The sequence below is a fragment of the Aspergillus candidus genome (genome assembly GCF_002847045.1).
Source record: "Aspergillus candidus strain CBS 102.13 unplaced genomic scaffold BDW47scaffold_1, whole genome shotgun sequence".
In the NCBI taxonomy this organism is placed as follows: Eukaryota; Fungi; Ascomycota; class Eurotiomycetes; order Eurotiales; family Aspergillaceae; genus Aspergillus; species Aspergillus candidus.
In genome coordinates, this window is record NW_020194006.1 from 772,186 (window position 1) to 798,093 (window position 25,908).

The window sequence follows — 25,908 nt, forward strand, 5'->3', positions numbered from 1 at the left end:
GTGGCTTCCTTGGTCACTGGCCACTCCTTCTTGAGCAGGGAACACTGTGGAACAAAAAGTGCTCTGTCCTACGGAGTACTCTGAACATTATCCAGATTGGTTTACTAAAGCAGTATCTGGCCTGCCATGCTGTATTTTCGCCAGTCCTGTCAAGAATCTGAAAAGGAACAAAACCATCTGATCTATAGGGTAGCATGCTTATAAGTCAGTCATGTGTACTGGTACTTGTTTGGTCTATTTTGCAACTTCGTCACACAGCCCTTTCCAAGTGCCTAGGTTGATCTTCCTCTGTATTTTCCGTTGGGAGGGTTCTCGTCCTGTCTATGATCAGAGACAGGCATAATACATTCACGCATTTCTTTTCCAGTCTTGTCCTATGCCACAATTGTTCTGTTTAGTCTGAAACAATCAGATTGACAATGCTGAGACCTTGTTGATGAACAGACTAGAAATTTGCTCCTTTCCTTTCTGGCACACAATCTGCACAGCAGGATGTGATGTGATGAAGGGATATCACGACATATCAGTGCACCATCACAAGAAGTCTGACCCCGCTTGCAGATCGTCTTCAATATGGACAGTCGTTCAGTCACTATAACACATTGAGTCTGGGAATAGAGGGTAAATCTAAGAGGGCATATCATGTACCAGAGGAATGTCAGAGTTTAGAGATGAAAAGTACTAATCTTCTCTTGTATCATTCAGGGCAAAGTGGATGCAAGTTATAGCACTATAAAAAGAAATACACATGAACTATAGCATACACTGTCGAAAGCAGCCATATTACTGTACTGGAATCATGGATCAATCCAGGCAATACTATCTCATCGACTCTTCCGATCGCTATAAAGAAAGTTTGCCAGATCCCTCGACTGCTCCAGCCTGGCTAGTCTGTTTGATGTATCGCAACACCGGTGGCGAGTCTCGAGTCAGATCCCAAGGGTTGGTGGAGTTTACTCACCGAGAACCCTTGAAAATGAATCATCATTCGTCCTCTTCATCCAGAGACTTCTCGACTAAGTGTGACAGAGGGGTGTTTCTGTGCCAACTCGTGCAGATTGTTGGCGCTTAGGAGGCATGGCTGGCGATCATTGGCCGTGCCACCCACCAACTCTCCGTCCTGCTCGCCCGCTTCCCCTCGTACACTTCTCCCTCTCCCTGCCCGAGCTGCTGGCGACTATATAGCCGCCCAACTTTCCTCAGACATTGGGGTTTGTTTCTCTTTCCTGGGACAGTTGGTGTTTCAGTCTATTTTCATCTTTCTAGGGTTTTTCGTTTGGCTGGTCCAGACGATAGCTTAGTAGTTCTTTTCGCTTGCTGTTTATTTTTGGATCTGCATCTACGTCAATAATAGTATCATTTACACGCCCACCTGCAGGAATACCTCGTTGACCGAAGTGTTTACCGCCAGTTTCTTACAACTCCTCCGTTGTTTATTGTTTACCCCGTCTACCTTCCTCAAACTATATTACACCCGTCATTCTTCGACTTCATCCACAGACTATAGCCACAATGTTCCGACCACAGCTATCTCTGAGTATCTCTGCTGCACAGGGCTGCTCGCGGCCTACGTTGTCCCTCAAGTCTCCCGGACCACTTCCTCGCACCCCTCTGTCTCCACCTGCTGCCAGCCCCAGCGCAAAGCGGTTCCCGTCCTTGCAAGTGCCATCCTACAACTACACCAACTCATGCTCCACCAAAAGCATTCTCAAGAAACGTCCAGCACACGGGAATCCCGACAAGCGCATCCAGTTCCAGAACACTCCGACCGTGCACTGTGTGACGCCCATTGAGAACCCCGACGAGTACTACGGCACATACACCAAGTTGTCGCGCGAGGAGCGACGATGGATCGTTCGAGACTGAAATGTTGCAGTAGCTAGCTACTCGACGAAACACCGCAGTTACAGACGGAATTATGGGACTGCCAGGACGGAGGATCGGAGTCGTCTGGACCCTCGCTACGTCTTGTTCTTCTGCGTCCGCGCCCGGCTCCGACTCTGAATCAACAGCTCAACTCGATTCTCTGCGGGAATACTGGAGGATATCTAAGCTGGTAAAGGTCGGATTGGAAGGTCGCTGAATGCATGTAAACCATGGAAGGAATGGAGGATTTCGTGTATAGGATACTTATTATGTTTATGATGTGATGACATGATGCGAATTATAGTATGGAGTTTTCCAATGCCACTCGTTATATTCATATGTGTAATACCGGACTGTGTCAAGTGTGTCGACTGTCAACATGGTATTTTCTACAATGTAAGGAATACTCCCTTGTAGATAGTAAGGACGGTATCGACCATTAGCGGAGTGGCCCGTGCGAGATCCATCTCTTCCGCGGCTGATCGGCCGCCGCGCCGACCTGAAACGTCCTCGATCGTCCCCATCTTCCTGCCAATGCTGAATTCACGAGTGACGACAGTAGCTCTGCGCAAAGGCGTACGCGCAGCTACAAGATGGGGCACGCGTCCCCAGAATCGTGGGCTTCTCACCCTCGCGATCGAGACATCTTGGTGAGTCGCGCCACAGCGGACCGGCCAGTCCCTGCTCAACTTACTGACTCGATGGATGAACCCTACCAGCGATGATACCTCCGTCGCAATCGTTGAAAAAAACACCGAAAGCCCCGCCCACCCGACAACAATCCATTTTCTCGAGAATGTAACGGCAGACACCCGGGAGTACCAGGGCATCCACCCCATCTTAGCGCTCTATTCGCACCAGGAGAACATGGCAAAGCTGGTGCAGAAGGCCCTCCCATACTTGCCGTTTGCGCCGGAAAACGCGACGCCTCATAACTCGGTTGCGCTGTCGGATGATGCGCGAATGCGCCGCAAGCCGGATTTCGTATCCTCTACACGAGGACCGGGCATGCGGTCCAATCTTTTTGTCGGCTTGGATACGGGGAAAGCGCTCTCGGTGGCATGGCAGATCCCGTTTCTCGGAGTTCATCATATGCAGGCGCATCTGTTGACGCCCCGGTTGGTGTCTTCTTTGAGTCGGGATGCTGGCAGCAACAACGCGATTTCGTCGTCGTCGACTATCACTCCCGAGTTTCCTTTCCTGTCGATCCTAGTCTCCGGCGGCCACTCGATGCTCGTGAACTCGTCTTCCGTGACGGACCACACGGTCATGGCATCCAGCACCGACATCGCAATCGGCGAATGCCTGGATAAATCCGCGCGAGAAATCCTCCCAAAAGAAACAATACAAGCGTCCAAAAGCACCATGTACGGCAAAGCGCTAGAACAATTCGCCTTCCCCAACGGAAGCGCAGACTACGCCGACTACCGACCTCCAACAACCCGCACCGAGGAAATAGCCAAGCGCCCAACACAATACGGCTGGTACCTGACGCCGCCGTTCGCCAACACGCGCGACCTAGAGTTCAGCTTCTCCTCCATCGCCAGCAAAGTGAAACGCATCGTCGCCCAAAAGGCAGAGCTGACGGGGCAGGAAATGTCGCACGAGGAGCGGGCCTTCCTCGCGCGCGAGACAATGCGCGTTAGCTTCGAGCATCTTGCGTCCCGCACCGTTATCGCACTCGAGTCGCTGCGCCGAGTGAACCCCTGCGGCGAGCAGGTCAAGACGCTTGTGATCAGCGGTGGAGTCGCCGCTAATCGGTTCCTTATGACGGTTTTCCGCTCGTTTCTTGATGTCCGCGGGTTCGGGCATGTTGAGGTTGTGGCGCCGCCGCCGTACTTGTGTACGGATAATGCGGCTATGATTGCGTGGGCTGGTATTGAGATGTTTGAACGGGGCTGGCGCTCGGATCTTAGTTGTCGCGTTTTGAGGAAGTGGTCGTTGGATCCGCAGGCTGAGGACGGTGGGGTGTTGGGCCCGCCTGGATGGCAGAAGGTGTAAGTCTGCCACTGTGTGTGGTGACATAGATTGTACATTATGTAGCGTGATATTCATGTATTCTAAGTAGCTTCGATGTCTACGAACCACCCCTCCGGCATGCGAGGGTTGACCATACTTGTATAGTATTTCATAGAGAATGACAATTAAACATTATGAATAATTTGGTGATTTTCTTTTATCATATGTAGGTACAGGCTCAAACCGCGCAGAAAGCGTTACAAAACAACGATAGAACGCCATCTTACCCTAAACGCTGTGCTGTGCCGCACCTTTCAATTCTTCTGTCTTATCTCGAGGAGCTGTCTGCACCGAACCGTGTACGTGTACTGTACCCAATCCAGTCGACATAAATCCAAAACCTAGTCGTGTCATCCAGTCGTCCAGCGATCGGAGGAGACCCTTCGCTTCCACCACCACATCACACGTGAAACGCCACTTCAGAATGATGTCGAGGCGTCAGTCGAATCTCGCCCTCTGCAGCAATGTCGTTCACTCAATCCCCGCAACGGCTATTCAACCTCATCCGCCGGCGGCGTTGCCGCCTTGTTGCAGGGTGGTGATCTGTTTGCGGAGTTCGAGGAAGAAGTCCTTTCCGTTGGCCATCGTGTTGGCTGTATGTGGCATTGGTGGTTAGTGAAAGGCAGAGATGGCGCGGAGAGGTGAGGTAGAGGCCTACGTTTGGAGCCCCAAGGTCCACTGGGACGGTTTCCTGCGTCTTTACCAAGCTTGTAGAAGAAGGGTCTCGGTCCTGGAACGATCGAGTTAGCGTTTTGGTTGGCGGAGCGCGTGTCTGGTTGTCTGGGAAGCGGGCGAGCTGTCTGAAAAGCGGGCGATGAGTACTAACCTCCTGGATCTGTGGATGAAGAGAAAACCACACCCGTCAGTACAGTGACTCTATCATTTTACACTTGGCGACGCGACGTACTTCTCTTGAGAGCTGTCTTCGACTCTGCGGCGTTGAAACCGCTGACGGGCACGTGTTGATCGGGGGACGGTCCTGCGGAGAGGTCGCGCGAGTCGCCCCAGTTATTGCTAGCATTGTTGTAACCCTGTCCACCGCGAGCGTTACTGTGCGCGCTCATTGTGCGATTCAGCGAGTGTTTCTGTTGTCCATGGTGGCGGTTTTGGTCGTACTGTCGACCTCCGCGCCAACTAAATTAAGCCTGTGTCAGTAAGAGACTCGCGAGAATCAGGGATGGGAGGGATAGGAGGGATAACGAGGAAGAACGAAACATACCGGTCTTCGCCCATACCGCTCATAGTCCAGAGAAGATGGATGCGCAGTAAAAAGAAATACAAAAAATAGAAGCAGAAAGACAACAGTTCGTCCTGACTGCTTGTTGTACCGGCAAGCTCTCTCCGCCTTGGTGGCAGTGGAGCCTCTCCGCCTTGGCCCAGCGCGGCTAGCGCCGAACACTGACCTGAACTGACTGAGATAACGGACAACTCCCGTTCTCGCCTTCGCGTTCCACCCACACCCTGCCTCCTCCTTACGTCTCTCGTTGACGGCTCGCTTCTCTTCTCTGTTCGTTGATGGCGGTCATTCTTGCGACACGTCATGATTGATCTTTACTCATGTCCTCATCTCGTTTCTAACTGTTATTCGGCGGTTCTCCCACTACTTCGAGCGAAAACGTGCGGCTGAGCAGGCACACCAGACAATCACGACCTTCTTATCACCCCCCTCCCTCTCCCCCTCCTCTCTCATCGTCTTTGAAGATGGCGCCATATTCTTCGCCAAAGTACTCCTCTCCGGGGAGGTCGTCCCGAAACCAATCTAAAGCGTCCATCAAATCTTCTCGCAGCTCAGACCCTACATCCAGCGAAGGCCCTCCACTTAAGAAACGAAAGTACGTCCCCGGTGGTCCGGGCGGTGGGGGTAGATACATCGAGCTGGACGTGAAGGAGACACCCAAGAAAGCAAAGTCGACAAGCCCGGTGAAATCAGCAAAGACGGCGAAGTCGGCGAAGGCGGCAAAACCAGCAAAGCCAACGTCCCCAGCAAAACCTACACCCATCCGCCGTCAATCATTGGGAGCTCGAGCTCGCCAGGCCCCAGAGTCTGAACCTCGTCCTGTCCAATTGCCGCCGCGGCCACCGCCCCCTGCGCCGACGACGCCCCCCTCTGCGCGGCTGAGGAGAGACAAGAGCCAGAATCGCGGTCGTTTCGGCTCCTCGACCTCCGCTGCTCTCGCTTTGCAACAAGGGGATGGATACAAACCTCGAGAAGAGAGAGGATGGGAGGAATTTCATCCAGATCTCGATATAGAGGCCAGGTTTGTCGTGTTCAATTCAGAGGAGGTAGATGGCCCGGCTCCAGCAGGGCCCATTGCCAATATCTTGTCTCCGAACGGGCTGGATCCGAAAGGCGACAAGGATCCACTAGCGGAGCTTATTCGTGCTCACGCCAATGGTACCTCGCCGACCCCAATCAAACGTCGCCCTGGACGTCCTCCCCGTCGCCCTGAAGCTATCCTCAACGCTTTGGGCATTTCGCCCCAGCCAAAGGCTGTCCCGCCTCCAGGCCCCAATCCTCGCGAGAAATTGACTCTTCCCAAGCCCTCTTTTCGCATGCGCGACCCCTTCGACTTTTACGACCAGCCCGGCGTCGGCCAGAATTATGTCGATCGTACCATGGCTAGTGTGGGCTACCAGGAGAGCGATCTTTTCCTGCGTCATGAACGCCAGATGATACGCATGACTGAGGGGGCGCAAGAGGATGATCTTGACGCTGTCAACCCTGTGGCGATTGAGGGTGAAGTTAACCCTACGGTTGGCAGGGTGGAATACGACATGGACGAACAAGACGCCAAGTGGCTGGAGGAATACAATATGAAGCGGAGAAACGACCAGCTGGAACCTATCAAGCCGGCGGTTTTTGAGATTACTATGACAAAGATTGAAAAAGAATGGCACACGCTTGAAAAACGAATACCGAAGCCGAATCCTAAACCCCCGCAGACACAGCGTCCTCGCTCGAGCTCGGCGGCAGCGGTCAACGGAGAAACAGCAGGACCTGGGGAGGATCAGGACACCAAGTGTGCGATTTGCGACGATGGCGACTGCGAGAATTCTAATGCCATTGTGTTCTGCGACGGCTGTGATCTGGCCGTGCATCAAGAATGTTACGGTGTTCCTTTTATCCCCGAAGGACAGTGGCTCTGTCGCAAATGCCAGCTCATTGGGAGGGGTTCGGTCAACTGCATCTTCTGTCCGAATACCGAAGGCGCCTTCAAGCAAACCACATCGTCGAAATGGTCTCATTTGCTTTGCGCCATCTGGATTCCGGAGGTCTCTATCGGTAATCCGTCCTTGATGGAGCCCATCACCGACATCGAGAAGGTGCCCCGAAGTCGTTGGAAACTCCTTTGCTACATCTGTCGTCAGAGAATGGGCGCTTCCATCCAGTGCAGCAACAAGAACTGCTTCGTCGCCTTCCATGTTACCTGTGCTCGCAGGGCCCAGCTCTATCTAAAGATGAAGACCGGTCATGGATCCCCCGGGATCATGGATTCTCATCTATTGAAGGCGTTCTGTGACAAGCACGTTCCTCCCGAGTGGCGCCGCGAGCATGGGACAGATGCCGCGACGGCTGACGCCGTCGAATACTACCGCAGCACCATGCAAGGCCGACGATGGGGAGATAGCCAGGCTACTGCACTCGCATTGGAGCCGTCCACCTCCCTCGGATGCGATCATGGTGATGACGGCCATAGAACCCACACACCGCGCCTCACCCTTACCGTTGGTGGCAACAAGCGGAAGCGGATCCCTCCTAGGACTGTCTGGAAACTACAGTCGGGCGCCCCCGTGATCCCCCAGGTCGTTCTCAACTCCATCATCGCATCGCTCCAGCGCTTTGGGGTCCGTCAGAGGAAACAGTATGCCGAAGACGCCTGCAAGTACTGGACTTTGAAACGGGAGGCCAGGCGCGGGGCTGCACTCCTCAAACGGCTGCAACTGCAGCTGGAGACCTTCTCGTCTATGGAAATGACCCGAAGAGATTATGTTGCTATGGGTGTGGGCGGTGGCAAACGGCTCCAGCGGCGCATCGAGTTTGGCGAACGCCTGTATAGAGACCTCGATCGGTTGAGGATGCTTTGTGACGAAGTGAAGAAGCGTGAGAGGGAGAAGCTGAAGGATGCGGAGATCCTTCGAAACGTTGTAGACACAGTTTACTTCCCCATCTTCCCTCTCCTCTGGCCCATCTTCGACAAAGCTCTGGTGTAAGTGTCAATCTCTGTCTTTACTATGTGGATCCCGCAGATTAACGTCGTTCTAGACTCGATAGTAAGGGCATCTTCCGGCAAGGATTGTCGAGTATACGTGCAAAGTTGGAGGAGCGCTACTACACCTCGATCTCCACATTTTCGTCCGAGTTGGCCAGCGTATTCACGTCTGAGATCGGCGTCCAACCGGCTGGCGACACGGCCGAACTTCAAATGCAAATCGCCGGTCGCGCCCCGGAACTCAGCCTAGAGCAGCGTGAAAAGAGAAAACTGGCCAAGCGGATCATCAAATCCATCCAGCCCGCGCTCGAGGATGCGATCAAGAAAGAAAGCGAGCTGCATCGCCGGCCGTTTGAGCAGGAGCTGAAGGATCTTGATGTCATGTTTGAGAACAGCGTCCTCTCCCGACGGGGGTCCGAGGTTGGCGAACCGATGGACGAAGACGAACCTTCAAAGCCCGACGCTTCCGAACCCACCGGTGACATGGAGGGCAGGGTCGAGGAAGTTGAGAATAATACCGACCAGGCCGCCAAAGAAGAACCCTCGCACACAGTCCACGTTCCGGAGCCATCTGAACAAGAACCACAGGATACCCCTATGGTCGACGCGAAGGAGACGCAAGATACAGAGCCCCCGGCAGAGCCTCAGAACCAACCATCTACTGATTTGGGGACGGAGACGCCCCCTGTCACGCAGGACTCAGAGGAGCTGGCACCCGAGGTCGTGTCGACGGCCGTGCAACCATCACTCACCGAGCCGGCCACCAATGGCGAACCAGAGAAATCCACAGACCCCAGCCTATTGCCCAACAATCTCCATGTTGACGCTCCGAACGGGCCATTGACGCCCCCACCCAGCTTCAAAGGCGATCAGCAACACCCGCTGGCCCAAGGAGGGATCCAGTGGTACATGCAACCGTTTGATCCCATCGGCACGACCATCCACGAGGAACGCTGGACTGGTCGCGATGTCATGCGTGGGATGAGCGAGGAGCTCAGCGAGCTCGACGAGGACGAACTCAAAGATCTGGTGGACGACGAACTCGAAGGACAGGGAAATTCTCGTGAGGGAGCGACCGATGGGATGGTTGGATTGGAGTCTCAGCCGGCTGCGCAGAACACCCGGACGCGTAGTCGAAGGCGATTGCGTGACCGTGAGATTTGATTTGTTTTGTTGTTGATCCTTGCAATTTCTAGTCTGTGTTTTTTTTTCTTCTTTTCGTGTTTTTTATGTGTGGGCTTATTTACATTGCAGTTGGTTTGTTTCTGTGGCCGTCTTACTCTTGCTGTGATTGTTATTGTGTTGGAGCCTGAAGGAACTGGCGTTTGTTTGCTTTGCGAAGCATTGTTTGACTGGCGACTTTAGTAATGTTCGTAGTGATTCTGTGGTAATGGCACTTGAGAGGGATTGAATATATTATTCCAAAAATTCTTCATCTAATAAAGATTCATAATTCTATTTCATTTGAAATCCAGAGATAGAATTATACTGGTAGATCTGTTGTAAGGCTTGGCGGCAAATCCCAACCAAAGAGCCGCGCCGGGTCTGGAATTTCTTTGCTGGAACGAACTGGTCACGGTCACGCTCAGCTTCTGCTCTCTTTTCTTTCCCCCTTCTTTCATCATCCTCTCTCTCTCTCTCTCTCCCCCTTCCATCCATCCTTCATCCTCATCCCCCTTCTCTTCTCTTTTCCTCCTCTTCTCTTCTTCTTCTTTCCATCGGATCTTGGATCTCTCTCTTCGGGTCTTCCAGCTATCCTTTTTCAACTTTCCCTTCGGGTCCCGGTGGTTGAATTTTCAGCTACGTCTTCGTCTTTTGACCTTCAAAGGTGCATCGCGCGCGCGTCTACGTGTCTATTTGATTCGGTTCTAAAACTTTCCACCAGTTCCTACCTTCTATCCATCTCATTTTCATAATGGCCGACTACGATCAGGAGAACGGTCGTTACGACGGTATGTTTCGCGCGTTCACAAAGCCATCGGAACCCCGTCCTGCCGATCGCTTGAGAAATACGGCGGCACCGCTAACCTGCTTTTCTTCCCTGTCGGATTAGACGAGCCTCGCTACCCCCGCGACCGCAGTGCTTCTCCTCGTGATGAGCCCCGTGCCGACCGCGCCCGCAGCCGTTCCCCCAATGCCCGTATGGAGGACCGGTATGTCCCCACGGATGATCGTCCGCCAAATGCCCGGTACAGATGCGTTCCATCTCTCATTCTCAGGTCGGCGGTTCAACTGACATGGTTTACTGGGTTTGTCGTTTAGGCCCCTCATTGATCCGCGCAAGCAGTTGGACGACGACGAGGAAGGCGCCACCAATACTGGATCCAACCTCTTCGTCACTGGCATCAACCCGCGCCTGACCGAGTCCGACATCATGCGTCTGTTCGAGAAGTACGGCGATGTCGAGAACTGCTCCATCATGGTGGACCCGCACACAAAGGAGTCTCGTGGCTTCGGCTTCGTCAAGATGGTGACTTCCGATCAGGCCGATGCTGCCAAGGAAGGACTGCAGGGCGAGGTCATCGAAGGCCGAACTCTGAGCATCGAGAAGGCTCGCCGTAGCCGTCCCCGTACTCCGACTCCTGGAAAGTACTTCGGTCCTCCCAAGCGCGGTAAGTGGTCATCAACATTCCAGTCGGCTTGCAACGAACTCGCTAACCATTGCATCGGCAGAGTTCCGTGGTCCTCCTGGTGGCGGTCGCCGCGGTGATCGCTACGACGATCGCCGTGGCCCGTCCCATGGCAACTGGCGCCGTGGCGGCGACGACTACCGATATGGTCGCTACGACTCGTACAGTGACCGCCGTGGCTACGGAGGCGGCGGCGGCGGCGGCGGCGGCCGTGACTACCGCGATTACGATCGCCGGGGTGATGACTATAGCGGTGGATATCGTGGCGGTGTCGACCGGTACGCATCCAGTCGTGAAGACCGCTACAGCCGTGAAGACCGGTACAGCCGCGATGATCGCCGCGATGATCGTTTTGAACGTCGAGGCTATTATGACCGTGATGCTAACCCTCCCAGCTACGGTGGTGGTGGTGGTAGTAGCGGCGGTGGTGCTCCCCCGAGCCGTGAGCCCTACCCTCCTCGCTCTTTCGAGCCCCGTGAAGACCGATACAGATAAGGTAAGCGCGACATGACATGAACATCCGACCTCGAATCTAGTTCATGTCACGTAACCTTTCATCGTTCGTCTTCCCTGTCCTTTTTCCTTCTTCTCTTCCTCCCCCCCTCTTACTTCCCTCGGGCCTCTTCTTCAGGGATGTTTCTTTTCTTTCGTCATCGATGTCAACTGAATGGCTTCACAACATCCCATTCGACCATGGATCGAGCCTGACACCACACAGTGGCCAATCGATTGTGTTGTCTTCTCAGAAGGAAAAGTACTCTGCGACTTTACTTGTCATCTCGGCGTACTCGGAACGTTTCTCGGCTGTTGCGACTATTCTATTCACCTCTTCAACTGTTTCAGGAAGGACCACAGAAAAGAAAAACGAAAAAAAGAAAAAAAAAATCACTGTCGCGCTTCCGTCCCTCGTGATATTTGCGTTTTGTTGATTCGCTCGAATCTCCGGAAAAATTGGCGGCAGGGAGAGAAGAAGAGATTCACATTAACATTGTAATTCCTCGGATTGTCAGTCAGATGGATCAACACTTCTACATTTCAGCTTCTCCGGAAATCTTGGACGTTATCTCGCTAGTCAGCTGTTCGCCTTGTTTGCGTCTATTTTCAACCTTTCTATGTAACGACTCGATTGTATTCGGCCAGAAACACATAATCTGCCTTGAGGCTTTTCACCTTGCACCCATTTCCACGCCATATTTGAAAAACAAAAAGAAAAAGAAACAAAGAAAAGCAAAGAAAACAGGCAGCCTGCACGGAATCCGGTCACAGTCGCCAGTTTCCACCATGGCGTTGTTTGCGTGCTTGTAGGATCGCCAATGTGCCTTTAAATGTCGACTGACGACGAAGACCGAATTTCACCGTAAATCCCAGCAGCCATGTTCCTAGCAGGTTTGTCCTTTTTTTTTTTTTTTCCCTTCCTAGGCAGGCACTCCAGTCCAGTCCGGTCCCCCTTGCCTGTCCCAGTCTTGGCTTGCAGCATTCCGCACATGAAAAAAAAAGGTGAGTACCCTCCAATCGAGATATTTACCTTGACAGGTGTGCTACGTGGCGAAACTGCCATTGGTCGAATATCCAGATGGAGTTACCATCGTCTTGACTTTGTTTTGCTGCCATTACAAACTATGAGCCGTTGACTCCGGCAACTTTATGTATTAGCTTAGTAGGTACTAACAAGAACAGATTCTACCACTCACTCACTCACTCACTCACTTTCCCAAGTTCTAATAAAATTTCAATCTTCTTGTTTGCCTAAAGTACCTCCTTTCGTATCTTTGCATATGCATAATCAGTTATCTATTGGGTGGGGAGAAAAAGAGCCGGGTAGTCCATCCATGGATTCTGTAGTAATACAGTGTAACAGTAATTCTTTGAACGAACATGACCAAGCTTCCATCTATTGGCTCTACATGGATGGAATGGATGCGGTCAGAACTGGCTCGCACCTATGAGGTTGTTTGCTTGGGGGAGGGCAGCGAATGGGGTGGGTTTCTATTTCCTCTCTATGTATATATATATATTTGTATGTATAAGGCGAAAGTAGTGTGAGAAGATAGGTGGGAGAACTTGAATGTATACTGCGTATTGCATCAGCGCAATGCGGTGGCAATCGGAGTTCGCCTCGTTGGATGTCTGTTTATCTACTGGGTAAGATATTCCCAATAAATAGCAATTATCCTTGTGTTGTGTTTGTGATTGAGATGGACGGATATCTAGACGAATCGATGCTAGACCTTGGATTGATGGATGGATTAAGGGTTGGAGCTGGTATGTTCTTATTATTCTATGATTAAGATTGTTACTATATGAAGTACAGGTATTCAAGTTTAGGTCTTAATATATTGGATATCAAATTATGAAGAGTAATTACCACCTGAGATAAAGTACTTCGCCCAACCAGCTCTTGATCTTGTCATAGTGCACGTATCTAGTGAAGTGATAAATAGACAGTACCTAAGTACAAGCTAATATCAACCAAATCGACTCTATTTACCAATGTTGAGGTACTGTGAGATTTATGTGAGATGTAGAGAAAGAGGAAAGAGCGAGCGAGCGAGTTAACTAATCCCGCGTGGTTTTATAGGAAGGCGCGCCCTACTCGCTTTGTACGGAAAGCGCGTGCATATTTCTCGGTAGCTATTTCCTCGAGACAAATTGCACGCGCATGGTACCAGGAACTGTGGTAGCCCGTCTCGTCTAGTATTATCCGTCTCACACCGGCAACATAGATGGTTGAATCGTATGTCCAGATGGGGCCAGGACCAGACTGCAAAGAGAAAGAAGGGTAGCGGAGGAGTTAATGCGCCTCTCAAGCCTCAAGCACAGTGTAAGATCCTGATTCTCCTCGAGCGTTTGTTGGTTTTCTTGATGAATTTGCTTCGTTTCCCGGCGCGTTTATGTGCGTCTGTTACTGGTCTGCGGATGACGGCGGGTGACCTTCGACGTCGTTGCTCTTCTGGATGAGGAATTCGCCGAGGGCACGGAGAGGGTTCGCAGGTCTAGATTGGGTAGATTGTTAGATTTTATTATGAAGAGTCAACAGGAATGAAAGGGAAGGAGGTGGTTTCTCCCCGGGCTGGATCGTATGTTTATCTTGACCATCCCCACCTCTTTCACCGGAAGAATTAAGGGAGGAGCAATACGTACTGGTCCTTTGCAATACCCTTCATCCCCTCTAGCAAGTATGGCACGATCTTCTCGTTCATGTACACCCGCGCTGGGGCGCCGCCAGGACGGACCTGGTTCGAGTTCGTTGGTGCGGAGCCGCTAGGTTCGGCAGTGGGGGTGTTCGCAGCGGCACTGTTAGGGGTGGATGCGGTGCCCATTGCGAAAGTATTTGCCGTGTCTTTGTGGACTGGGTTTGAGGGGATAGATGTCCTGTCGACGGTGGGCGCCGATATATTTGCTGCTGCGGCGGTCGTAGAAGGTAGGTGGGAGGACGGAGCGTCTTTGATGGAATTCGGGATCGGAGACTAGAGAACAATGACCGATGAGACCGACATATATTTGCGTGAGGTAAAAGGAAGAGGTGGCGAGGGAAAGGCACAGTCCTCTTGATAGGAATGGCGGGCGGCGGAGCTTTGCTCCTCGCCGCGGGAGAAGGGCTCCTCCAGCTCCACTCTTGTGGGGATCGATCGATCGTATGGAATTTGAGAAATTAAGGGTCGTTTCTTACTGACATTGACCATGTTTTGTGATTGGTTTGACCCCGATTTGATCAAACTAATATTTAAATTCACCTGTGATGTCCACTGACAAGGAGATCCTGTTCGAGCGCTCTAAGGTACCTGCAACTGTATTGATTCGACCTTGCTGAGGTCTCCCTTTCCGAATTCGGCCTCAAGTGTCGCCACTTTTCATGCAATGATCAATTGCAGATCGTGGAGTGAGTGTTCAAGAATGTATATGACAAGAGCATGTAAATACCAGCGATCTGTATGAATTGCACAACGCAAGAGCAGTGGTTTGATGCCTCTTTCCCAGTTAGGAAAGTATGACTTCGTGACTAATCCATATCAGCTGACTTCGTGTCGCCGCAACACGTGAGAACGTGAATTTTTGGTCGTCTCGAGATCTGCTTGATTGACGCTGTTGCCTACTCCCAGAAGATTGATTCTGGATGCTGCTGCTAGATTTGTATACTTCTCCATGAATCGCTTAGCTGCAGCATGTCCCTGTTGGACTACTGGGACACCCAGCGTCCCTCTGTCAAGCGCAGGAAAGTCGCCACGGATGAAGATCAGGAACGCCCCTCCCATCGAAAAGACAATACTCCTACTGAGGGAAAGGAATTGAATAATATTGAAAGCCCGGGGATGGACACACCGGATATACATCAGCTCGACGTGCAATTGGAGACGGCAGATGCCCCGTCTAACAGTCAGACAGAGCTGGAGTCTTCCCTCCCCGCTATAAAGACAGATATTGAGGCAATTGAGGAATACGAGTCTTCTCAGCAGCAGGAGGATGGTTCAGAACCTGACTTGCATGGAAGACTGCAAAACGGGGGTTGGAGAAAGGGAAGAAGCTCGATATATGTTGACGCATTCAATTTAGCGCTGGAGACGGTGCTGGACGAAGAGGCGCATCTATTCAGCGAGCCTGAATTGGAGGTTTTCAGGCGATGGAAAGACCTCTCATATGAGGCCCAGTATCTGTAGGTTTCCTCAAATGTAAATCGACCGCAATCAGTGGAGTCGCTGATGAATTAGATATGTGCGACTCTTTCTTCGCAAGACGTCTGCATGGCATCGTGTCAACCGCTTGGGATATTATTCGGATATCACAGACATGTCTAGCGCTGTTGAAGATCTCCGATTGTGGCACGGACTCCCTTCGACGAATTCGCCTAGTGAGAATGGGGCCAGTGAGAACGGGGCCACTTTGATGCCTGCGTACGGCTTAGAGGAGCTACGCGGCGAGTTCCGATTTGCAGACGATACATCCGACATTCATACCTTGGAGGCAGCTTCGTCCTTGCTACTGCTCGAAGAATTGAAGGCTTTCGCAAAAGATGCCAAAGTCCAAGGAAAGAGCAAAAAAGAGCTGTTGGCTGCTCTGCGTCGCGGAAGCCAAGAACAAACAGGTTTGGACTGGACAAAAGATTCGACTGCCACCAATAGAGACAGTCACTTCGTCCAAAGAATTCTTGATTACACTGGGGATTGTATAAGGCTTGCGGCAGGTCCCCGTGCCCTTTTCGAACGGGTGCACCTGGTCTTTTATAGGTCGACAGAGTGGACCGAAAAATCACTCACCACTATAATCCTGGCTAAGATCTCTCGGAGGAACTTCCCCGAGTATGTAGTCTGCCGCGCGAACTCGATATTTCCCTCGCGGGACTTTTTGCTCGAGTTTGAGTCGGCATTACGGACACAGTACCGTATAGACAACATGCTTGAATTCAACGGGACCCCCACTACTGAGCTCCTGGAGCAGATTCGAGCCATAGCCTACGATGTGTATCCTCGATGGAAAGCACTACTCGAACAGGAAAAACGCAAGGAAGAGACAATATATGAGTACGGGGAAGGCGCGTACCTGCGCCGCTTTTCTCCGGCGTGGGTGTACACACGGATCATCCACAAAGGCCTCCTGCCGCTGGGACGGTTCAAGGACTACAAGGAGGAGTATAGGCTTCTTTGCGAGCTATTGGGTCAGCGCTTGTTTCACGCCGCGCGGCGCGGAGCATGGTATCAGCGCAAGGCGCTTCTGGAGGAACACTACTTGTGGGCTTTGAGCGCATTCGACGAACGTAGCGAGGACAATCAACGAAAACATTGGAGACGCATTGCTCTGCAGACATGTGAAACCGGTCTCGAAGACCCATACTGCCACCTTATATACCACTATGATCTGCAGAAACGGATCACAAAGCTCGAACGAGCTCTCAAGGTAGTGAAACGCGAGCAACACGACTTTGGGCATGTCATGCTCTCCAAACCGATAGAACGGACCGTCGAAGGCATTCGGATCGAGCGGGAGGATCCCTCCGGAGCTGCAGCCATCAACGAGGTTACATCTAGACGAGGACGTCCAACGGTTTGGCTCGATGAGCGAGAAGGCAACGGCGAATGCAGAGTCGAGGAGATGTGTCTAAGCTGGTACCAAGACCAGGGCTGGAAGGGATACCACTCCGAAGGAGGAATTGTCCGAACACTCGTAAGCATCGCGCCTTCCTCTTTTGGCCCCTGCGTCCTTCCTAACCCGTCATGAAAATTACAGTTTAGTTACCTCTTCTACGACATCCTTTTCACCTACGTCCCCAACGTGTTCCAAACACCCTTCCAGACCTGCCCGCTAGATCTGCACACGGACGCCTTCTACCCCACCCGCGCCTCCGAGATCAATCACCGGCTCGTCGAAATAGCCAACGGCGCAGCCGAGCGCCTCATCCGCGCCGTCCATGCCGCTCACGCGCCCAGCCAGCCTTGCGCCATCGGGCTCGACTGGTCCTTTGAGCTCGACGACCTCGTCGAGATCGCGCGCTGCTTCCGCGGCGAGGCTCTAGCGGCAGTCTGCAAGGTCATGGCGCAGGAGTACCAGCAGCGCGGAGGCGGCATCCCCGATCTGTTCCTCTGGCGGGTGGACACCGGGCAGGTGATGTTTGCGGAGGTCAAGTCGGAGAATGACCGGTTGAGTGATACGCAGCGGTTGTGGATTCATGTGCTGACGGGGGCGGGGGTAGACGTTGAGCTCTGTAATGCTGTTGCGAAGGAGGTGCGGGTGATCTGGTAGATACCACCTGTTTGTTCAAATAGTATTTAAGCACAGAGTAAACTATATAGAGGCGTTCATGTTTAGATTTCTAGACTTCTGCATTATTTGAAGCAACTCCCTCACTTCTCTACAAGTAAGCCAAGAGTAGATTCCACAACGTAAGGCGAGTGACATCCTACCTACACTACACAAGATAACACACCTGGAAATCTCTATGATAAAGTCTAGAACGAGGACTAGAATTCCCTATCTCAACACAACAGACACTCGGTCCGGCAGAGGACCGTGGATCCACCCACCGTCTATAGCAGCCACCCACAACCTCACTCGCACACTATCGACCGACTTATCTATCTATCTTCCCCACACTTGGCGCCATTACCTAGCGACTACAAGATAGCCACAAGTAGCCAGCTAACTCGCTCCTCAGCCAGCGAATTGTAGTCTCTATTGGACACTCGCGCGATAATTCGCGTTCTGCTCGGGCCGAGAAATGTCTACCATTGCCACTATGGAGCGCTCGTCCCCGCCCCTCACCCCCCTTTCGTTAGAATTGGAGACAAGTGGGTGGGAAGGAAGCGCGCTGATAACGAACAGCCGTGCGTTATTGTGGTGGTTAGGGCGTTTCCCCGGATCTTGGAGGGTTTCCTTATATAGCACTCAATGGGAAGTATCCACAATCCATTCTGTTGTCGTTGCTTCGATTACGATTACTTTTGGTCCTGTTTTTACGACGCCGTTAGATGTTACATACGTACCTCGTCTTCTGGATAGTTGATACACCCGTTTCAGCCTTGTCTGTTTACTAGTAATTACCACTATTCACCATGTACTCAATGAAGCGAGACGCAGCCCAAAAAGACAAGACAACCAAGCACGACATCGACTCCGACGATGACCAAGACCTAGGACAGCCCCACAAGAAAGGCACCGTGGAAGACTCACCCGACCTCTTCAGCCACGCCCGCAACGACAGCGACATCAACTTCCGCAGCGTCACCTGGCAGGGAGCAGGGATCCTGATCGCGAAGTTCCAAATCGGGCTCGGCGCGCTGAGCCTGCCGTCCACCTTCCACACGCTGGGCTTCGTCCCAGGCGTGCTGTGCTTCCTCGTGCTAGCAGCCATCACGACCAGCGCCGGGTACCTGTGCGGCAACGCACGGCGCTACTACCCCCACATGCACAGCATCGGCGACGCGGCGGAGCTGCTCTTCGGGACGACCGCCCGCGAGCTCGTCGGCATCTTGTACTATGTGTATCTAGCGCTGGTGGCCGGCGCGGGCATGCTGACGACGTCGGTGGCGCTGAACGCGCTGTCGGACCACGGCGCTTGCTCGATGGTCTTTGTGGCGGTTGCTTGTGCCGCGGCGTTCGTCGTCGGCACGGCGTTCCGCTCGCTGGAGAAGGTCGCGTGGATAAGCTGGGTTGGCGTCGCGGGGATTGTCGTGGCCATTTGGATTGCTGCCATCGGGTGTCTTGCGGGCGGGGAGCGCCCGGTGGCGGCGCCGCCGGCGAGTGCTGGCCCCATCGACCTTGATATTCGGGTCTGGCCAAGGGCGACTTTCCCGCAGGCGATGGCGGCCGTCTCGAGCCAGCTGTTTGCGCTGGGCGCGTCGGGGACGTTCTTCTCTGTGGCGGCGGAGATGGAGAAGCCTGAGCTGTTCACGCGGTCGCTGGTGTGCGGGCAGTCGTTCATCATCGTCACCAACCTCGCCATCTCGTCTATCATCTATGGAAAGGTCGGGCAGTACCTCGCGAGTCCGGCGCTGGGATCCGCGGGCCCTCTGATCAAGAAGATATCGTACGGGGTGGCGTTCCCGGGCCTGTTGGTGACGGCCGTGCTGTGGTGCCACATCGCGGCGAAGTACTGGTTTGTTCGGATCCTGCGCGGCACGCGACACCTCCAGTCGAGTACTTTCACGCACTGGTCCGTCTGGGCCGGGTCGATGCTGGTGACGGTGGTGTTTGGGTTCGTCGTCGTGGGAGTGGTGCCGTTTTTCGACAACTTTCTGAGCCTGGTGGGCGCGCTTGTGAACCCTGTCTTTACGAATCTGCTGCCCGGTTCTATGATCCTCTACTTTCTGGCGGAGAATCCGCGCCGGGAGGATGAGGGCATTGCGTATGCGGGCGGCGTGGAGGAGTTTGTTTCACCCAGACAGTGGCTGCCCAAGGCTTTCCGGTCGTGTCAGAAAGGGTGGAAGCAGACCTTGGCACTGGTTGTCGCGTGTCTCATGATCCTCACGGGACTTCTGATTATCGTAGGAGGAACTTATGCGACGATCCTGGTGATCCAGGAATCATACGACGAAGGGACGGTGTCGGGGGTGTTCTCGTGTGCCGACAATTCATAGGCTGATGTAAGCCGCTGTGTATTCATTGCATTTCAAGATAGGATATGCAGCAGAAGTTTCTTCGATTTGCCATCGAAGCAGGATAGCGAGAGTCGTAGGAGGAGAATAGCGTAAGGGAGGCACCGCAAGAGAATATCGCAGCGCTAAACACGTAGACTACAGACCAATCGGTGCGTCTTCTGCCCCAGGTAGCAAATCCCAGAAGAGATCTCCGTCCAGCAAGTTCGCCAGGCCCTGCATATGCAGTGTTTGGCTGGGATCGGCCGAAAACCGGAGCAACGAGTCAGTTTGGGGCACGCTATAGTCGTGGCTGCCAATGCCATCAGCTAGAACCTGGGCAGCTTGCAAGGTCGAGTCGTCGACGTTCTGCAGCTGTGATGGGTCGCATGTAGGCTGTGGTCTGGGATCTTGCTGCTCCGCGGCGTGCTGTGCGGTGGATGGGTCGAGGAGCTCCACGAGGGAGTCCAGATATGCGGCGTGTAAGGTGACGGTATCCTGCGGGCATCGCACGCATTGCCGGATGTGCTGGGCTGTGTCTCGGATGAGGCTGACTGCCGTTTTTTGGAAGGCTGGGCCGAGGATGCCGGTTGGGGGAAGGCACAGGAGCAGACAGAGGAAGAGGGCTGCGTTGGGCGCTAGGAGGAGCAGAGCGTCGGGGGCTCGGCGGAGGTCGTCGGGCGAAAATCTGATCAGGTTGTGTAGGGTCCCGAAGGCGCCGGTGATGCTGCTGGAGAGACCGGGGAGACTTGGAGACAGCCCTTGTTGGATCGTTGACAGATCAAGGTCCACTGCGCTTGTGGCCGGTTGGCGGTGGCTGGCGTGCAGGGACGAGGTCACCGAGGCCAGGAGGGCCTGTCGAAGGATGGCGGAGGCGACGTTTAGCCGGATACTGTGCTCCCACAGATCTACCAGCGTGGCGACATGGTCTGCCCCCGGATGTTCCAGTTGGAGGTTCATGGGTCGCGCATTGTCCGCATGCCATCCGTCCCTTCGCTGGAGGTGGTTCTTCCACTTTGATCGCCATGTGCTCAGTTCCGCGTCCATAAGATCTAAGAGACATGGAAGCATGGCAGACGAGGCCTTCTGGACTAACGTCCGCAGGCGGGACTGGATGCGCCTCGAGTCTGCACTACAACAGGCTAGAAAGTCACAGGGCAGAGCGTACGGCATCTTCAACCAGGTTTCAGGGTCTGCAAGGAAAGAAACCGCTTCGTCTCCGTGGCTGAGTGGAGCCCTTCGCACAAAGAACAGGCTCTGTTGTCTGTCTTGGCGGAACAGCGCCAGCCATGTCCTCCTGCGTCTCGCGACCTGCCGTGCGTCGCCGTCGCCCGATTCCAAGTCCACGTCGCGGAGAACGCCGAACGCGTAGCCACTGTGGAGGTAGGAGACATCGTCGTCGGGATCCTTCCAGCAGACCAGCAAGTAGAGAGCTTGCATCGTCTCGATAGATCTGTCACCCTGCGCCAGGTTCCGGATGACGAGATTGCGGGCCAAGCTACAAAGCCGGCTCTGCAGGTAAGGGTCTGTCCCCGCGACCAGATGTCCGTCTACGTAGTTGGCGAACTTGGAGGAGCAGAACAGGATGGAAGTAAACAGCAAGGAGCTCCGTCGCTGGACGCTATCGTGACTGTCGACATGAGGGTCGAGAATGTATTCCCACTTGGCGTTCATCTGCACCATGAAGTGATCGAACAGAGCCCTGGACGCTTGGGAATTCACCATACCCCCTTCCACCGGATCCGTGATGGTCTGACCCAGCGTCATGGACGAAAGATAGGTGGGCATCTTCACCCACCCCGGAAGTCGCCGGTCCTCCCCGTCTTCGCGAAGAGCACCCGTGTACAAAGGACGCAGAAGCCAGGACAGCTTCAGTGAGACGGGAGTCGTCTGGGGCTGTTCCGCCGATTGGGAGCCCTGGCTCGCACCAAACGAGGGACTGTCTCCCGATGTCACGAAGCTAAATGGCGCTCCCTTTTTGCCCTTGAGAGTGGCCAACGCCGCGATGATCCTTGCGCGCACTTCATTGATTATAGTTGGCTGGTTGGGCTGGGACCGCGGCTGATCGTCATAAGCGACCGAATGGCCCCCATATATAGGCTCAGTGACCGGACTAGCTCTTGGGCTGGTCGCCGGCCGATGGGTATCATTCCAGACTCGTCGTGACGGCGTCGTCGGGGTCTCAGTAGAGCTTCCGCCGACCGATCGTCGGTCGTGGGCGCGGCGCCTGGCGCGCTGAGGGTACGGCTGCGAGCGCACCCTGGTCCTCTTTGTCTGCGTGAATAGACAGTCGGCATCGTTGGCGATGCATCGATCGCATCGGTCGCGTCGTTGTGAAAGCAGACAGCGGACTTTTGCTTTGCGGCAGGGCAGACAGGCACTGAAACGTCATATCAGCGCAGATCTTAGACCCGACATGGAAAGATTGTCCAATAACAATACTATATGACGACTCACATGGGTGCCCGATGCAAGTCGGTCGGGGTAGCAGTGGATGGCGCCATTGATCGTTCTGTCCTGGTTGACGTTGACAGATTGATTGTTGGCGAGAATGATGCACGGGCCGAGAGAAGCCCAGTCGATGGATAGATAAAAGGCACATGTGGTAAGACGATAAGCTAATCCTCATCTGCATCCCGGGCTCGCCATCCGATTTCCCCGCCTGGATCTCGGGCCGATCTACTATATCTCCTCCATTCTCTCGCTCACACGTCCGATGGACAGATATAAGGATGTAGTCTCGGAAGTGTTGGGTTGGTTATACTAGATGCTTCAAGGCAGATCTCCAATTGATTCTTATTTTCTCCGGTGCTTTTCAATTATATCAGTCCCCCATAATGCCAGGCCGTCTCGAAGGAAAGATTGCCCTCATCTCCGGTTCGACGCAAGGGTTCGGACGTGGGATCCTGGAGACCTTTGTACGAGAGGGGGCAGTCGTGCTGGGCATGGACTTGCAGGCTGTCGACGGTCCAGTCGACGGGTATCCTGAGCATCAGGCCTACCAGATCAAGGCCAACGTGGCCGAGGAAGAGAGCTGGAAAAAGGCAGTAGGGAATCACCAGTCCAGCAATACTATTGCCAAGTTCTTGCTAACCCAATGCCATCTCCCATGACTTTCAGCTCTCGACATCCATCGCACGATTCGGACATGCGCCCTCGATTGTTGTACACAATGCCGGATGGTCGTACCCTAATAAATCCGGTCTCGACGTGACGGTGGACGAATTCGACCGTCTCTTCAACGTCAACGTCCGCAGCATCTATCTGGCGTCCAGGGTCCTCATTCCTGAGATGAAGAAGAATGGCCCCGGCTCAACGGTGGTCATCTCTAGTGAGAATGCCATCCGACCCGGGGCGACCCAAACCTGGTACAACGCCACCAAGGCGGGGGTCTCCTCGGCGACCAAGTCCATGGCGCTGGAGTTCGCCCGGGACCAGCTGCGCTTCAACACGATCTGTCCGACTTCGGGAAACACGCCGCTGCTAAACAAGTTTGCTGGGATTGGCGATGGGCCTGTCCCGGCGGAGATCATCAAGGCCAAGTGTGAGGCGATCCCGATCGGCCGTTTGGTGGAGCCGTCAGATGTCGCCAACGTTGCTCTGTTTTTGGCTGAGCCGGCGAGCTCGATCATTAGTGGGGTGGAGATTTTGGTTGATGGTGCGCGTTGTGTATAGGCGTGGCTGGATAATTAAGAGCTTGAAATTCACTTTGGATTAAACTATTCCTGATTTGTATCATTATCATTCCTTGTGAGTAACAAGTCCTTCTGTGCTGTAGTCCAAGATAAGATAATAGCACTTCGTATGTGGTTAAAGTCGGTCTTCCGTCTATCTTGCAAGGTCAGACAGGTAGACCGTAACTGTCTCTGATGTAGCACTGATAGCGAGAGATCGAAACCCCGCATTCCATCCGGATTCCACTCCGAGCCAGCGCGGATAAGAACCCCGATCCGTTCGTCATCATCGGGATATTCCACCGACTCTATACCCAGAAGTATATCAACACTCCAATAACCATACAGACATCAAATACATTCATCCCTATCACCCATAGACCAAGCTACCACACCAACAATAACAACAATCATGATTGAAATCCACCAATACCACCTCACCCCAACAGACCTCATCCCGAACTCTCCCCGCCCCCTCCTCCACTACAAGAACGTCCTTCCCCGACACCCCATCACAAAGCAGTGCTCCCCAGCCGACACATGGAAGCTCTTCACCAGCAACAAATGGTCCGTCCACTGGATCTTCCGCTACAGCCACACACAAGTCTCACACTACCACTCACAAGCGCACGAATGCATGGCCGTCCTCTCCGGCACAGCGCGCATCCGCTTCGGCGTCGCGGACACCTCGCCCGACATGGAAGCCAATACCGAGGGCACCGCCCACGAAGCCGGCGGCGTCGAGCTAGACGCCGAAGCGGGCGACGTGTTTGTCATCCCCGCGGGGGTGGCGCACAAGACGCACCACACGCGCCCAGCCGCTGACTTCGCCCTACTGTCGCCGGGGACGGGGCATGGCATTGAGGCCGAGGACCCCCAGGCGGCGCTTGGAGAGGTCCAACTGGATGGGTTCACTATGATGGGGGCGTATTGCGGGGGTGATTGGGACTTTCTGGCTGCTGGGGGGGTGTTTGAGACCGTGTGGGCGGTGCCGAAGCCGCGGTTGGATCCGGTTTGGGGGAGCTCGTCGGTGGGGCTTTGTAAGACGTGGATGGGGAGCGGGGTTGCGGCGAGGTCGAAGATTTAGTTGTTTACTCTGAATTGTTTTGATCTGCTAGGGTGATTTCGAGGTGATCGGTTAGGGTTGGGAGATGCAGAGTAAGTAGGCTACGGGTGGTTGATCCGATGTGCTCCATGTACACCACTCGGGCCGAGATCAATACCAGGCCAACCATCATGGATACACTCAATGAATTTCCTTCTTGTACTCCTTCCAAATGTGTCGACACAAGCTGCTGAAGCCAGCGTGCATTGGATACGACTAGTTGCTGATTCACTCTAACATCAAGATCATATAAGCACGAATAGCCCAAAATGAAAGAAAGAAAAAAAAATAAGAGTTTATAATCATGTAGAATACTCTCGAGCTCGCTTCACCGCCGCAGCCAACACAGGCTCCAACAGCGCCTCAAACCGACCATCCACCAGACCTTTCACCGCTAGCCCAGTAATACTTCCCGGGGCAGACAGCGAATGTCGCAACTCCTCCGGGGTAAGCCCCTCCCGCAACAGCGTCCCCACCCCACGGATACACTGGGCGCTCACCGCCACCGCATGCTCCGGAGACACGCCTTCGGCGATGGCCGCACGGGCAATCTCCCGGACCGCGACGGTGACAAGGGCGTTCGAAAACGCACTGACCCCCGTCGTGGTGTCGAAGGATGCGTCCGGGATGCGGAAGACTTTACCGACGGTAGCGAAGATCTGTGTGGCGAGGTTGGTGGCTTGTTCTGTGGTCGGGTGGCCTTCCGGGGGGTCTGCGATGATGGTCGCAGACTCGTGGACTCCTGCGCTGATGGTGGGCATGGCGCGGACGATCTGGAGTTTGGGGTTTGGGACTGAGTTTTGGGGATCGTGGATCAGGGAGTGGATGGTGGTGAGGGGAGTTCTGGCGAGGATGCTGATGATGGGTTTGTGGTGGAGGGCTTCTTTGATGTGCGGTGATTTGAGAACGGTGGGGAGTTGGGATGGTGGGAAGGCGAAGAGGACGGCGTCTGCATGCTGGACGGCTGTGGTGTTTTGACGGAGGAGGAAGGTAATGGGGCTTGTGGTGTTGTTGCTGCAGAATTGGTTGTGGAGGTGTGCTTGGGATTCTGGTCGGTTGAGAGAGACGGTGATCTTGAAGATTGGGCTCTGGGAGTGGGAGATGGATGGGATGAGGGCTTGGAGGAGGGCAGTGCCGATGTGGCCTGAGATTCATCAGTTGTCTTGCCAAGATATGATTGATAGTACTTTACCTACCGCATCCTAGGAAGGCGAGATGAACGGGTTGAGCGAGTGTCATTGTGATATGAAGATATGGACGAGATATCGCAAAAGTGTACCGGAGAAAGACGGGGTACAGCCCATTATAAGACCGTTTCATACAAGATCGGATGTCACTCCG

The 25,908-nt window shown here is 53.7% G+C and overlaps 11 protein-coding genes across 11 annotated transcripts; 7 read left to right on the forward strand and 4 right to left on the reverse strand.

Annotated features, from left to right (window-relative positions):
* Positions 1-937: 937 nt before the first annotated feature.
* On the forward strand, positions 938-2,236 carry BDW47DRAFT_97597 (uncharacterized protein). The gene has a single exon (XM_024820454.1). It carries the CDS (start codon positions 1,513-1,515, stop codon positions 1,864-1,866), a length of 354 nt encoding a protein of 117 aa, XP_024676665.1. The 5' UTR covers positions 938-1,512; the 3' UTR covers positions 1,867-2,236.
* A 52-nt stretch (positions 2,237-2,288) lies between these two features.
* On the forward strand, positions 2,289-3,977 carry BDW47DRAFT_97598 (glycoprotease family protein). The gene is made up of 2 exons (XM_024820455.1): positions 2,289-2,516; positions 2,586-3,977. The coding sequence occupies exons 1-2, from the start codon at positions 2,401-2,403 to the stop codon at positions 3,865-3,867; spliced, it is 1,398 nt and encodes a 465-aa protein (XP_024676666.1). The 5' UTR covers positions 2,289-2,400; the 3' UTR covers positions 3,868-3,977.
* A 41-nt stretch (positions 3,978-4,018) lies between these two features.
* On the reverse strand, positions 4,019-5,186 carry BDW47DRAFT_97600 (uncharacterized protein). Its single transcript, XM_024820456.1, has 5 exons — positions 5,105-5,186; positions 4,793-5,019; positions 4,712-4,720; positions 4,544-4,615; positions 4,019-4,478 (listed from the first exon to the last, which is right to left on the reverse strand). The coding sequence occupies exons 1-5, from the start codon at positions 5,125-5,127 to the stop codon at positions 4,387-4,389; spliced, it is 423 nt and encodes a 140-aa protein (XP_024676667.1). The 5' UTR covers positions 5,128-5,186; the 3' UTR covers positions 4,019-4,386.
* Positions 5,187-5,341: 155 nt separating this feature from the next.
* Positions 5,342-9,501, forward strand: BDW47DRAFT_97601 (putative PHD finger domain protein). Its single transcript, XM_024820457.1, has 2 exons — positions 5,342-8,093; positions 8,150-9,501. The coding sequence occupies exons 1-2, from the start codon at positions 5,587-5,589 to the stop codon at positions 9,258-9,260; spliced, it is 3,618 nt and encodes a 1,205-aa protein (XP_024676668.1). The 5' UTR covers positions 5,342-5,586; the 3' UTR covers positions 9,261-9,501.
* Positions 9,502-10,011: 510 nt separating this feature from the next.
* BDW47DRAFT_121759 (RNA recognition motif domain-containing protein) lies at positions 10,012-11,221 on the forward strand (the record flags this gene model as incomplete). Its single annotated transcript, XM_024815696.1, has 4 exons — positions 10,012-10,048; positions 10,150-10,285; positions 10,359-10,708; positions 10,770-11,221. 4 exons carry the CDS (start codon positions 10,012-10,014, stop codon positions 11,219-11,221), a joined length of 975 nt encoding a protein of 324 aa, XP_024676669.1.
* A 1,836-nt stretch (positions 11,222-13,057) lies between these two features.
* Positions 13,058-14,265, reverse strand: BDW47DRAFT_97612 (DPY30/SDC1 family protein). Its single transcript, XM_024820458.1, has 2 exons — positions 13,868-14,265; positions 13,058-13,719 (listed from the first exon to the last, which is right to left on the reverse strand). Exons 1-2 carry the CDS (start codon positions 14,044-14,046, stop codon positions 13,629-13,631), a joined length of 270 nt encoding a protein of 89 aa, XP_024676670.1. The 5' UTR covers positions 14,047-14,265; the 3' UTR covers positions 13,058-13,628.
* Positions 14,266-14,889: 624 nt separating this feature from the next.
* On the forward strand, positions 14,890-17,458 carry BDW47DRAFT_114761 (fanconi-associated nuclease 1; the record flags this gene model as incomplete). The annotated part of the gene is made up of 3 exons (XM_024814713.1): positions 14,890-15,377; positions 15,433-16,882; positions 16,946-17,458. 3 exons carry the CDS (start codon positions 14,890-14,892, stop codon positions 17,456-17,458), a joined length of 2,451 nt encoding a protein of 816 aa, XP_024676671.1.
* A 475-nt stretch (positions 17,459-17,933) lies between these two features.
* On the forward strand, positions 17,934-19,791 carry BDW47DRAFT_114762 (transmembrane amino acid transporter protein-domain-containing protein; the record flags this gene model as incomplete). The annotated part of the gene is made up of 2 exons (XM_024814714.1): positions 17,934-18,043; positions 18,399-19,791. The coding sequence occupies 2 exons, from the start codon at positions 17,934-17,936 to the stop codon at positions 19,789-19,791; spliced, it is 1,503 nt and encodes a 500-aa protein (XP_024676672.1).
* Positions 19,792-19,869: 78 nt separating this feature from the next.
* BDW47DRAFT_130402 (uncharacterized protein) lies at positions 19,870-22,292 on the reverse strand (the record flags this gene model as incomplete). Its single annotated transcript, XM_024817094.1, has 2 exons — positions 19,870-22,168; positions 22,246-22,292. The coding sequence occupies 2 exons, from the start codon at positions 22,290-22,292 to the stop codon at positions 19,948-19,950; spliced, it is 2,268 nt and encodes a 755-aa protein (XP_024676673.1). The 3' UTR covers positions 19,870-19,947.
* A 333-nt stretch (positions 22,293-22,625) lies between these two features.
* BDW47DRAFT_121764 (uncharacterized protein) lies at positions 22,626-24,549 on the forward strand (the record flags this gene model as incomplete). The annotated part of the gene is made up of 3 exons (XM_024815697.1): positions 22,626-22,835; positions 22,909-23,446; positions 23,912-24,549. The coding sequence occupies 3 exons, from the start codon at positions 22,626-22,628 to the stop codon at positions 24,547-24,549; spliced, it is 1,386 nt and encodes a 461-aa protein (XP_024676674.1).
* Positions 24,550-24,869: 320 nt separating this feature from the next.
* Positions 24,870-25,806, reverse strand: BDW47DRAFT_121765 (pyrroline-5-carboxylate reductase family protein; the record flags this gene model as incomplete). Its single annotated transcript, XM_024815698.1, has 2 exons — positions 24,870-25,711; positions 25,764-25,806. The coding sequence occupies 2 exons, from the start codon at positions 25,804-25,806 to the stop codon at positions 24,870-24,872; spliced, it is 885 nt and encodes a 294-aa protein (XP_024676675.1).
* Positions 25,807-25,908: the final 102 nt, after the last annotated feature.